This window comes from Cervus canadensis, chromosome 5, assembly GCF_019320065.1.
Source record: "Cervus canadensis isolate Bull #8, Minnesota chromosome 5, ASM1932006v1, whole genome shotgun sequence".
Lineage (NCBI taxonomy): Eukaryota > Metazoa > Chordata > Mammalia > Artiodactyla > Cervidae > Cervus > Cervus canadensis.
Genome location: NC_057390.1, coordinates 87557018 through 87570429, shown reverse-complemented (window position 1 = coordinate 87570429; position 13412 = coordinate 87557018). Strand labels below are relative to the sequence as shown.

Sequence of the window (13412 nt, the reverse complement as noted above, 5' to 3'; positions counted from 1 at the left end):
GGTACTCCACAAAAGCGCGGACTCGGTTGCGCCTGCGTTTTGTGCCTTCCCCAGCCCGAGCAGCTCAGGCAGCCAGGAGCTTGATGGGTGCACTCTCCCCGGGTGTGGTACGCCTTCTCCCCTCCGCGGCCCGTCTCAGTTTCCGCCTGCGCTGGTTGGGTGCGTGCTCCTTGAGTTTAGCCGCGACCCTCCCGGCGGATGTCGACATCCAGAATCTCAGGAAGTCTTTGGTTAGAAACTGGAGGCCTGTTTGCAGTGTGGTAGGGGATGCCATCTCTGGGGCTGAGTTTGCCCCTCCCCCCCCCCCTACCTCCTGCCTCCGGCGGGGCTGGGCCGGTCTGCCGCAGGCTAGCTCTTCTCTGGACTTGCTCAGACCCTTTGTTCTGTGAACGGCCGGCAGTGTGTTCAGGCCGGTTAATTTTCTCTCTCTCTTTTGCTATCCCACATTTAAGTTGGAATCTCACAAAAGCTCCCTCCAATTGCCCTCAGGGCACTCAGGCCCGGTCCTTACCCTCAGCAATGCCGCCCGCTCCTCTCCGTTCCGCCCCCACTTGCTGGTGGCGGATGCGGGCGTCTGGGGTACTTTTCTGCTGGGAGTTGCTTTTAGGCACGTAATCTGTGGGTTTTATTTATTTTTCCATCCCAGTTAGGTTGCCCTCTGAGATTCGAAAACGTCCCCCAGATCTGCCAGTGCGAGGGTTTCCTGGTGTTTGGAAACTTCCTCTGTTAAGACTTCCTTCCCGGGATGGGTCTCTGTCCCTAGCTATTTTGTGTCTCTTTTTATCTTTTATATTTTGTCCTACCTCCTTTCGAAGACAATGGGCTGCTTTTCTGGGTGCCTGATGACCTCATCTAGCGATCAGAAGTTGTTTTGTGAAGTTTGCTCTGCGTTCAGCTGTTCTTTCGATGAATTTGTAGGGGAGAAAGTGGTCTCCCCGTCCTATTCCTCCACCATCTTGGCTCCTCCTCAATTTATTTTCTAATTTCCTCATGATTTTGGAGTTTTTTGTTTTTGTCCCTTATGATTTTTTCATTTGGCACATCAGTTGCCTAGGTGTGTTGTTTAATTTCCAGGTGTTTATGAATGTTCTAGACTTATTTCTGTTACTGATTTCTAATTTCATTCCATTATCATTGGGAAAGATAGTTTGTATGTTTCTAGTCACTTTAAGTTTATTGAGATTTGTCTTATGGTCTAACATGAGATTTATCCTGGAGAATATTCCATGTGTATTTGAGAAGGACATATATTCTGTTGTTGGAGGAAGTATTTTGTGTGTGTCTGATTCATTCTTTTGCCTGGTCAAATCTTCTGTTGACATCCTAACGTGAATTTTTCCTTTCAGCTATACACTTCTCAACTTCAGTATTTCTATTTCATTTGTTTTTGTAATTTGTGTCTTTATTAGTATTCTCTATTTGTTGAGACAATGTTCTTCTGGTTTCCTTTAGTTCTTTGTCCATGGCTTCCTTTAGCACTTTAAGCATATTTCAAATGGTTGATTTAAAGTCTTCTTAGAAAAACTCAGTCAATGTCTAGACAGTTCTCGTTAATTTGTTTTCCTGTGAATGGGCTGTACATTCTTCTTTATTTGCATAACTCTTAAATTTTGGTTAAAAACTAGACATTTTGAGTATTATAATATAGATTCTCTGAAAATCAGATAGTTTTGCCTCCTCAAGTTCACTGTTCTTATTTGCTATTGGTTGTTTGTTTGGTTTTGTTTTTCCATTTTTTTCTAGTTTCCTCCCTTTCCACCTTAAGGTGGAAGGTGGAAGGTGGAAGGTTTTTTTTATGGTTGTTTGTTAGTGGCTTCTCTAAACTATTTTTTTTTTTTTTTTGCCAAAGTCAGTTCCCTTTATTAAATGTTCATTTTTCACAGACCAGAAATACAAAATAAAAGTAGAAATAGGCCCCAGTTAGGAGCTACAGACCTGCCCTCACAGGACCCCTGCCTGCGGCAACTTGTACAGGACAAGCAGCAGCTGTACCCCAAAGGCCAGGAAGGCAGGGGGCGCGGTGGGATCCGGCCCTGCCCTGGCCCCCACCCGATGTCTCCCCGGATTATAAACAGCCATCTTCTGAAGCCGCAGGGTGAGACACCTCCCCTGCGGCCCCAGGAAGTGCAGGCTAGCAGGAAAGCTTGTTCAGATGGCGCAGAATCCAAGGACTGCATTTCATAGGAGAAAACGGATACCAAAACACGGGTGGGGAGACTCGGGCTGGGACGGGGCAAGCTCCAGGAGACACAATCTTCCTCTCTATTCATCAGACCCTGACGCCGAGTCTTCTGAGCTGGGGGGAGTACTGGCTAGTTCTTCTTCTTCAGAGTCCTCACTCCGCCTTCTCTTCTTTTTGCTCTTGTTTTCTCCGGAAGAGCTCTCATCACTGGACACAAACTCTTTGCTCTTGAAGCTCTCGCTCAGCTGCCTTGATGAAGACTTCGACGATGAGCTCCGAGAGGGTGTGGATTTCTTCTCCATCTTCACCTTGACTTTTTTCTTCTTCTTGGACTTGTCCCTAGGTGAGCAAGAGGAAAGAGGGTACTGGGCCCTCAGGTTCCCCACGTCATCCTAAACTATTTTTTTTAAAGACTGTATTCTTTGTCTTGTTTTGTCTCAGAAGTCTCTGAGCTACCCTTAGGTTGTGGTCAGAGAGTTGTTTGACAGAGATTTCCTTAAAGTGCCTAAAACCTGAGAGAGGGAGGTGTTAGAGGGCAGAAGGAGGAGGAAGAGGAAGTGAAGGAGGAGGAGAAGGAGAAGAAGAAAAAAACAGAAAAGAAAGGAAAATAAAACAGAAGAAAACACTTGTATCCTTTAAAAATTGGCTCTCTGTTTGGGCCCTCCTTCAGCACAGCCCAGTTGTTTATAACTCTGCCCTAGCTTTCACTTCTTGTGTGCACTGAACCTAAATATCAGTCAGGGCTGAAAGCCTCAGATCTTCACAGATCTTTTCTGAACATTCATTCTGCCCTGAACATGTGCATGGATTTCTCAGTTCCTTGCTCTGTGTGTGTCTGATTGACACATGGGATCTTGTCAAAGCCCTTACTTCCCAAAGAACTGTCTTTCAAATGTTTCCTCCCCAGGCTTTCAACATATATAGTGTCTATTTTAACGGAAATCTTTTGACTCAGGTGGAAGGGGCTTGTTCTTTTACAATTTTTTTTTTCAAGGAATACCCTCCCCTTCAATTCTTAGAGAATGTTAAGTACAAGAAAAAAAGCACTATGAGTCAATCCTTCAAGGAACTCTCAGATAGGTTAAAAAGATAAACACAATCCCTAGGAATTAGATCCACTCTTCTCCCTGCTGAATCAGATACCCACACTGAGAACATAATATGGTTTTGTCTTTTCAATACCATTGTTATACTAGGAAGAGAGTTGGTGCAAGGCTGGGTTAAAATACCTCAGAGTTTTTCTAGTCCTACCATATTGAGTTTTTTTTTTTTTCTTTTTGAGATAACTTTTGCTTGGTTGCTCTAAATATTTGGCTATCTTCCAAAGTTCTGACAAAGTTGATTCTGACAGTATGCAACAATATTAACACTGGCAGCATTTCAGATTATGAAAACTGGGAAGTTCATTTTTAAAAATATTGCTTCTGAAAAGAATCAATGTCCAAAGTTTAAGATGGTAGATCTTGTCCAACTGTAAGAGAAATTGTTATTTTAAGCTTTGGGTGACATTTCAACTATGCATCCTCAAAGATCTTGGAATAACAATATAATCAGTACATGTACTTTTGTAATGATCTAACCCTCATGATGCAGCCGTGAAATTAAAAGATGCTTACCCCTTGGAAGGAAAGTTATGACCAACTTAGACAGCATATAGGGACATTACTCTGTCAACAAAGGTCCGTCTAGTCAAGGCTATGGATTTTCCAGTAGTCATGTATGGATGTGAGAGTTGGACTATAAAGAAAGCTGAGCACCTAAGAATTGATGCTTTTGAATTGTGGTATTGGAGAAGACTATTTACAGTCCCTTAGACTGCAAGGAGATCCAACCAGTCCATCCTAAAGGAGATCAGTCTTGGGTGTTCACTGGAAGGACTGATGTTGAAGCTGAAACTCCAATACTTTGACCACCTGATGTGAAGAGCTGACTCGTTGGAAAAGACCCTGATGCTGGGAAAGATTGAGGGCAGGAGGAGAAGGGGACAACAGAGGATGAGATGGTTGGATGGCATCACTGACTCAATGGACATGAGTTTGGGTAAACTCTGGGAGTTGGTGATGGACAGAGAGGCCTGGTGTGCTGCGGTTCATGGGGTTGCAAAGAATCAGACATGACTGAGCGACTGAACTGAACTGAACTGAGCCATTTCTGATAAACTGTTTCTTCAGTTTATCGTGCCATCAAGGCTCTGGGTTAGAAATAAGGAAACGCTGCAATCAGACATAGTCTTTATACATTAGCAATATCTACTAGAATTTTATTAAAAAGTATTTTGCTCATAATTCTTATATCTTCCTTACAGTGCTGTAAATCGCTCAAACATAACTACCAGCTGGGCAGCTCCAATTGTGTGGCACAGCACTTATGATGAAGTGGTGCTGGAAAATTACTACACAAGTCATAAAATTACTGTGGGGCTGACTGTGTTTGCCGTGGGAAGGTAGGTATTGCTGAATGACCTTTATATTCAGGTGTTTTATTTTAGAAAACGGGAGATTATCAATAATCTACCTCAAGAATTTAGAAAAAGTAGAACAAAATAAAACCGAAGAAAGCAGAAATAAGGAAGTAATAAAGGTGAGAGCAGAAATCCATGAAATTGAAAACAGAAAAGTCTCAGAGAAAAATCAATGAAGCAAAAATGTGGTTCTTGGGGGGGGAAAAACCCAATAAAATCCATAATCACCCAGGAAGACTAGCCAAGAAAAAAAATTAATGCAAATTACAAATATGAGGAAAGAAACAGGGTATATCACCTTAGACCTTGTAGACTTTAAAAGGATAATCAGGAAACACTATAAAAATTCTCTACTATCTGACAACTTAGAGGAAATGGACCTTAAAAAGCACAAACAACCACAACTCACCCAACATGAAACAGATCAGTTGAATAACCCTATAACTATTGGGGAAATAGAATTCATAATTTTAAAAACTCCCAAAGGGGCTTCCCTGGTGGCACAGCTGGTAAAGAATCTGCTGGCAATGCGGGAGACCTGGGTTCGATCCCTGGGTTGGGACAATCCCCTCGAGAAGGGAACAGCTACCCACTCCAGTATTCTGGCCTGGAGAATTCCATGGGCTGTATATAGTCCATGGGGTCACAAAGAAAGGACTTTCACTTTCAAAGTCTTTAGGCGGAGATAGTTTCATCAGAGAATTCTACTAAATATTTAAAGAAAAATTAACATCAATTCTACACAATCTTTTTCAGAAAAGAGACTAGAAATCATTTTATGAAGCAAATGCTGTCTTGATATAAAAATCATACCAAGAAAAGTACGAAAAAGTAGTAAGTTGAACAATACTTATCACTCATTAAAATGATAAAGTTATCAGCTTTATAGCAACTTGCTATTAAATATTGATAGTAATTTATTATTTAATAAAAAGAACACAGAAAGAGGAAGAAAGGGAGGAGGAAGGGAAGACTCCTTACTGAAGAAGTTTCCCATAACCTCCTCCAGGACTCACTGTGGTCTCTTCAAGTTGCTGCCCCAGGATTTGTAACAAGATCCTGGGGAGTGAACCCACTCTGGGGCAGTGCTTCTACCTTCAGGACACAGATGGAGTTTCTGATTCCTTCCTACACCCTCCTGAATAGAACACAGAGTCTTGGAAGGCTACTGTATGAGGGACGGGGCGCTGAAACCACAGCTTCATTAACCTCACCATGAAACCCCCACTCTCTTTTAAAGAACCTCTGAAAGCTCAGGAATAAATGGCATCAATTTCCTCTGGAATTACAGGAGTATAGGTGGGGCTGAAACTAGGAGGATAGATTTAAAGTATCTATATGGAAATTTTCAACATGAATATCTGCTACAGGAATGAACAATTAAGCCAATAAAATAAAACAGAAAAATACCATGCAAATATTAAAGACTTTCTATTCATTGACAATAGCACTGTAGACCCATAGGGAAAGATTTCCATAAATGATGTTGGAGAAAATCAATGTCAACACAGGAAAACTGAAATTGTACTTCTATAGCATATCATGTACAAACATACAAACATCAATTACTAGGTAGTTTGAAGACCAATAGTTAAAAGAAAAACTATATCTTCATGAACTCAGGATGGAAAAGGATTTCTTAATCAAGACATGGAAACTACTAATCATAAAGGAAGAGACTGATAAGTCTGACTGCTTAAAATTAACTTCACCTAAGGAAAAATCAGAGAAACCCAAACTGAAGGCCATTTTACAAAATACGTGGTCAGGGTCATGACCCAACAAGAAGAGAAATTGACAGAGTGGAAGAGACTAGGGAGACTAGAAGAGACTAGTGACTGAATGCAGTGTGTGTTCTGGTTTGGATCCTGGAAACTGAAAAGGTCATTAGGGAAGAAGCTGGTGAAAATCACATAAAATCTGTGATTTAGCCAATAGTATTTTACCACTGATAATTTCCTAGTTTTGACAAATGTACTATGGTTATATAATATATTACTATTAGGGGGAGGTGGGTAGAGCATATGTGGGAACTCTGTAATATATCTGCAACTTTTCTGTAAATCTAATGCTATGCTAAGTCGCTCAGTCGTGCCTGACTCGAGACCCAATGGACTGTAGCCTGCCAGGCTCCTCTGTCCATGGGATTTTCCAGGCAAGTATACTGGAGTGGGTTGCTATTTCTTTCTCTAGGGGATCTTCCCAATCCAGGGACTGAACCAACATCTCTTAAGTCTCCTGTACTGGCAAGCAGGTTCTTTACCACTAGCACCAACTGGGAAGCAGGCCTTGCTAAGATCCAGTGTAGTAAGTCTAATAGCATTCCAACATAGGAAGTATTTTAAAAATTGGGGGGAAAAATGTTTGCCATTGTAGTGAAAGTAAGGTTTTTTTTTTTTTTTTTTTAATTGTAAATGCCTGATATTAAGCTTTTGATTGATTGCTGAGACATCCATTGTATTTATTTTTCATTGGCCACACTGTACAGCTTGTGGGATCTTAGTTCCCTGACCAGGGAGAAAACTTGGGCCCTGTGCCATAAAAGGGCAGAGTCCTAACCACCAGACCACCAGGGAATCCCCTGAGATATCCATTTTAAAGACATCCATCTCAAATGAAAATATTGCTTACTAGCTAAACAACTAGATAAAGAACCAAGTCACCCTACCCATGAAATCTTCCTTTTAGAAAGTCCTGAGTGATCTGATCTACATAAATGACCACTTGCATGACCCCATTTTTCCCCCTCCCTTGCTTTAACTTCTGCTTTTACATTTAAAATTTGTCAATAGAGTGAACTCGAAAAACCCTAGGCACCCCACCCTCAACCCAGTAAAGGCAGAACCCTAGGTCCTTCGTGTTTCTCTCTCTTTCTCTGTCTCCCACCACCTCCAACTTGTGACCTCACTGTGTGGCCCCAGGCATGCCACGTATCCTCTAGGATTTGTGATTAATAAAGCTTATTTTCTCAAAGTTCCCTATGGTTGTTGTTGAGGTGCTCCTTGAAATTATAATAAGAATGACAAAGACTGGTCCAGCCATAACGTAGGCTCTGGTGATGTCTGGTGGGAAGTAGGGATGTCTTACCACAAGTAGTAGGGACTCCAGCGAGTGCCCCCAGGCACTCCTAGCCGATAACGTCACTATCAGTAGTCAGAGACTGATGCAAAACAGCCCCACATCACATCATACACAAAAATTAACTCGAATAATAGACTTAAATATGAAAGAATAATAAAGCTACTAGAAAAACATATAGGAGAATATTTTCACTACTTTGAGGGGGCAAAGATTCCTTAAGTATGACACAAAAGCACTAACCATAAAAGAAATATGGATAAATATGGACTTTGGATTTGAGTTGCTAGCTTCCAGCTCAATATAATATTTTAAGTGATATTTTTCCATAATGTACCTAGTAATTTTAGATACTCCAAACTAGAGAGTTTTCTCCTGACTCCATCTGTTGTATTTCTTAAGGTTCTGATCAATATCCAGAACTTATTTCTAATGATCATATAAACATCATTTGAACTAGTCACATACATTACCTTTTCTTTTTTGAATTCCCCTGAGGCCATTTATTACTACAAGAATCTTTAACTGGCTGGAGAGATTGGAAATGAGAAAGTTTGCCTTCAGTCCAGCAATCTTAGCACCATATTAAAAGGCACAGGGCAAAATAAGAATCCCAGTGCTAAAGTGGATACAAAGCATGTCACTTCTGACTTTTTATGCATAATTAGCTACTCTAAGTAAGCCACAGGCATCAATAACTGCTCTTGCAATGACCTATGACCTTTCCTGCCTACAATCTCTAAAACAAGTCCCAACTGCTCTGATAACCCTGAAAACTCTGGCTTTTGTTTTGTGCTGGGCACGGTTCAGTTTTCTGATCTCACCAAGTTTCATTCCCTCTCATGAGAAATTCCTCTTTTCTCCTATAATCCGTAAAACCTCACCAGGGAGAGGAAAGGCAGACAATTTCACTTTTACAGTACTTAAATACAACTCAAGAAGCATATCTAATGTTTGGTTCCTTGGTAGCATTTTCAATAAAACTACAGTAAGTATAATTTAAATAGTATGTGTTTCACTAACATACAAGAAGATGAACTTAATTGCTTCTTATTTACTTCACAGATACGCAGACCGTTATTTGTATACATTTATAACATCAGCTGATAAATATTTTATGGTTGGCCAGAAAGTCATCATTTACATCCTGGTAGATGACTTCTCTCAGGTGCCCTGGGTAGAGCTGGCTCCCCTCCGAATGCTGAAAATTTTTCAAATAAAGTGAGAGAAGAGATGGCAAGACATCAGTATGATGCGCATGAAGATCATCAGTGAACATGTTGTGGATCACATCCAGTATGAAGTTGACTTCCTCTTCTGCATGGATGTGGATCAAATCTTTGTAAAAAAATATGGACTGGAGACTCTGGGGGAGTCAGTAGGTCAGTTACATGCTCATTGGTATAAGACAAGTCCTTCAGAGTTACCTTATGAGAGGAGTCAGTCATCAGAAGCATATATACCTATTGGTAAGGGGGACTTTTATTATCACGCTGCTGTCTTTGGTGGTACTCCTATTCAGGTTCTCAATATTGCTAGGGAGTGCTTCAGAGGAATTATGAACGACAAGAAAAATAACACTGAGGCAGTGTGGCATGATGAAAGTCACTTGAACAAATATTTTTTCCTCCATAAACCCACTAAAATCTTGTCACCGGAATACTGCTGGGATGAGTTTGGATCTAATAGTATTAAGAATGGCACTTTCAAACTCTATTGGGCTATTAAAAATTATGACTTTCTTAGACAGTCAGTGTAATTTTATAGCCCTTCCTTGGTGCTGCTGAATTTAAAAGCATCATTTTGTCTTTTCTTTAAAAAATTAGTACTTGACAAATTTTAGCACCATAAAAATAATCACTAATAAAATGACAAATTCACCAACACAGTTATATTCATACTTTTCCTCACCTTTCTTTTTGAATCATAAAATATAGGATATAACAGTTACAGAATGAATATATTGATATCAGATGGAAATATAGTGTTCTCATATCTTGTGTGAATTTTAAGGAAGTATTTTTTTTGGATCACATTGGACAAAATAGAATCTGTCAGGAGAAAATGAAATCTGAAATATTTTCACTGATCCAGCTAGATATATATTTCTTATATTGCTTAAGGAAAGGGATAATCTAGGGGTATGGATAAGGGAAATCAGTGCAACTATACTAATCTACTCTTTATGTAAAATTTTGAGACATTAAAGCTGCCACCAGATGGGCAGACAGTCACTTAGAAAACTGGGTTATTCAAAAAGAACTGTTTTTTTTTTTTAACTTTTTAGTTTGTATTGGGGTGTAGCCTATTAACAATGTTGTGATAGTTTCAGGTGAACATGAAGGGACTCAGTCATACAAATGGATGTATCTATTCTCTTCCAAACTCTCCTCCCATCCAGGCTCCCACATAACATTGAGCAGAGTTCCATGTGCTATATAGTAGGTCTTTGTTGATAATCTATGTTTAATCTAGCAGAGTGTACATGTCCATCCCAAATTCCCTAACTATCCCTTCTGCCCTTCCTTCCCACCTACAGCCATAAGTTCAGAATGTGTTTTATTTTTATTTATTTATTATTATTATTATTATTTTTTTTTCCAGTGGGTTTTGTCATACATTGATATGAATCAGCCATGGATTTACATGTATTCCCAATCCCGATCCCCCCTCCCACCTCCCTCTCCACCCGATTCCTCTGGGTCTTCCCAGTGCACCAGGCCGGAGCACTTGTCTCATGCATCCCACCTGGGCTGGTGATCTGTTTCACCATAGATAGTATACATGCTGTTCTTTTGAAACATCCCACCCTCACATTCTCCCACAGAGTTCAAAAGTCTGTTCTGTATTTCTGTGTCTCTTTTTCTGTTTTTGCATATAGGGTTATCGTTACCATCTTTCTAAATTCCATATATATGTGTTAGTATGCTGTAATGTACTTTATCTTTCTGGCTTACTTTCAACTGCTGTATAATGGGCTCCAGCTTTCATCCATCTCATTAGGCCTGGTTTCAAATGAATTCTTTTTAATGGCTTGAGTAATATTCCATGGTTCCATCATCGTACCACAGCTTTCCTTATCCATCTCATCTGTCTGATGGGCATCTAGGTGCCTTCCATTGTCCTGGCTTTATAAACAGTGCTGCGATGAACATTGGGGGTGGCATGTGTCTCTTTCAGATCTGGTTTCCCTCAGTGTGTATGCCCAGAAGTGGTATTGCTGGGTCATATGGCAGTTCTATTTCCAGTTTTTTAAGGAATCTCCACACTGTTTTCCATAGTGGCTGTACTAGTTTGCATTCCCACCAACAGTGTAAGAGGGTCCCCTTTTCTCCACACCCTCTCCAGCATTTATTGCTTGTAGACTTTTGGATAGCAGCCATCCTGACTGGTGTGTAATGGTACCTCATTGTGGTTTTGATTTGCATTTCTCTAATAATGAGTGACGTTGAGCATCTTTTCATGTGTTTGTTAGCCATCTGTATGTCTTCTTTGGAGAAATGTCTGTTTAGTTCTTTGGCCCATTTTTTGATTGGGTCATTTTATTTTTCTGGAATTGAGCTGCAGGAGTTGCTTGTATATTTTTTGAGATTAATCCTTTGTCCGTTGCTTCATTTGCTATTATTTTCTCCCATTCTGAGGTCTGTCTTTTCACCTTGCTTATAGTTTCCTTTGTTGTGCAAAAGCTTCTAAGTTTCATTAGGTCCCATTTGTTTAGTTTTGCTTTTATTTCCAATATTCTGGGAGGTGGGTCATAGAGGATCTTGCTGTGATTTATGTCGGAGAGTGTTTGCCTATGTTCTCCTCTAGGAGTTTTATAGTTTCTGGTCTTACATTTAGATCTTTAATCCATTTTGAGTTTATTTTTGTGTATGGTGTTAGGCAAGTGTTCTAGTTTCCATTCTTTTGGGCAAGTGGTTGACCAGTTTTCCCAGCACCACTTGTTAAAGAGGTTGTCTTTTTTCCATTGTATATCCTTGCCTCCTTTGTCAAAGATAAGGTGTCCATAGGTTCGTGGATTTATCTCTGGGCTTTCTATTCTGTTCCATTGATCTATATTTCTGTCCTTGTGCCAGTACCATACTGTCTTGATGACTGTGGCTTTGTAGTAGAGTCTGAAGTCAGGCAGGTTGATTCCTCCAGTTCCTTTCTTCTTTCTCAAGATTACTTTGGCTATTCGAGGTTTTTTGTATTTCCATACAAATTGTGAAATTATTTGTTCTAGTTCTGTGAAAAACACCGTTGGTAGCTTGATAGGGATTGCATTGATCTATAGATTGCTTTGGGTAGTATAGCCATTTTGACAATTTATTGATTCCTTCCAATCCATGAACCACGTATGTTTTCTCCTCTGTTCTGTCGTCCTCTTTGATTTCTTTCACCAGTGTTTTATTGTTTTCTATACTTAGGTCTTTTGTTTCTTTAGGTATATATATTCCTAAGTATTTTATTTTTTTCATTGCAATGGTAAATGGAATTGTTTCCTTAATTTCTCTTTCTGTTTTCTCATTGTTAGTGTATAGGAATGCAAGGGATTTCTGTGTGTTAATTTTATATCCTGCAACTTTACTATATTCATTGATTAGCTCTAGTAATTTTCTGGTAGAGTCTTTAGGGTTTTCTATATAGAGGATCATGTCATCTGCAAACAGTGAGAGTTTTACTTCTTCTTTTCCTATCTGGATTCCTTTTACTTCTTTTTCTGCTCTGATTGCTGCAGAATGTGTTTTAAAACTACAAAGTTATCTGTTGTAAAAACTAATAAGGAAATTTTAAATATAGAGAGAAAACTGAAAGTCTTCCTATACTCTCCCTTTGAAAACCTATCACTCAATATTTCCTTTATATGCATTTATATACCCACCACATGATTATATACACACACATGTATGTGTGCTTGTGCCTATATGCTTATATATTATTTTATATAAATTAACTTATATCTTGACTCATTGGAAAAGACCCTGATGCTGGGAGGGATTGGGGCAGGAGGAGAAGGGGGCGACAGAGGATGAGACGGCTGGATGGCATCACAGACTCGATGGAAATGAGTTTGAGCAAACTCCAGGAGCTGGCGATGGACAGGGAGGCCTGGTGTGCTGCGATTCATGGGGTCGCAAAGAGTCAGACACGACTGAGCAACTGAATTGAACTGAACTGAACTTATATCACATAAATGCACACATGCATGCATGCATACACATTTTATCAATTGTCAGGGTCTAGTTAGGAAAATAGAACTACTGTTCCAGGTATTTCAAACAGTGGGAATTTAACACAGGGGATTGGACGTATATAAGTGATAAAAGAGTTGAGGAGAAAATAAGATATATATGTATATATGTATCTTCTTTATCCATTCATCTGTCAATGGACACTCAGGTTGTTTCCATGTCTTAGCTATTGGAACTAGTGTTACTATGAATACTGGGTGCATGTGTCTTTATGAATTAGAGTTTTCTCCAGATATATGCCCATGAGTGGGATTACTGGGTCATATGATAACTCTATTTTCAGTTTCTTAAAGACCTTCCATACTGTTCTGCATAGCTGCTGCAACAACTTACATCTCCACCAATAGTATAGGAGGGTTCCTTTTCTTCCACATCTCTCCAGCATTTATTATTTGTAGACTTTTTAATTATATGTATATATTCATTCAATGAAGACAGTAGCCCTCCTGGGACTGAA

The 13412-nt window shown here is 39.8% G+C and overlaps 1 protein-coding gene across 1 annotated transcript in view; it reads left to right on the top strand.

Moving 5' to 3' along the window:
• Positions 1-10025, top strand: part of LOC122442666 (N-acetyllactosaminide alpha-1,3-galactosyltransferase-like) — a 33685-nt gene extending 23660 nt beyond the window's left edge. Inside the window, 2 exon segments of the mRNA XM_043470507.1 lie at positions 4488-4625; positions 8787-10025. Of these exon segments, the coding sequence (XP_043326442.1) occupies positions 4488-4625; positions 8787-9480 (832 nt within the window). The 3' untranslated portion in view covers positions 9481-10025.
• Positions 10026-13412: the final 3387 nt, after the last annotated feature.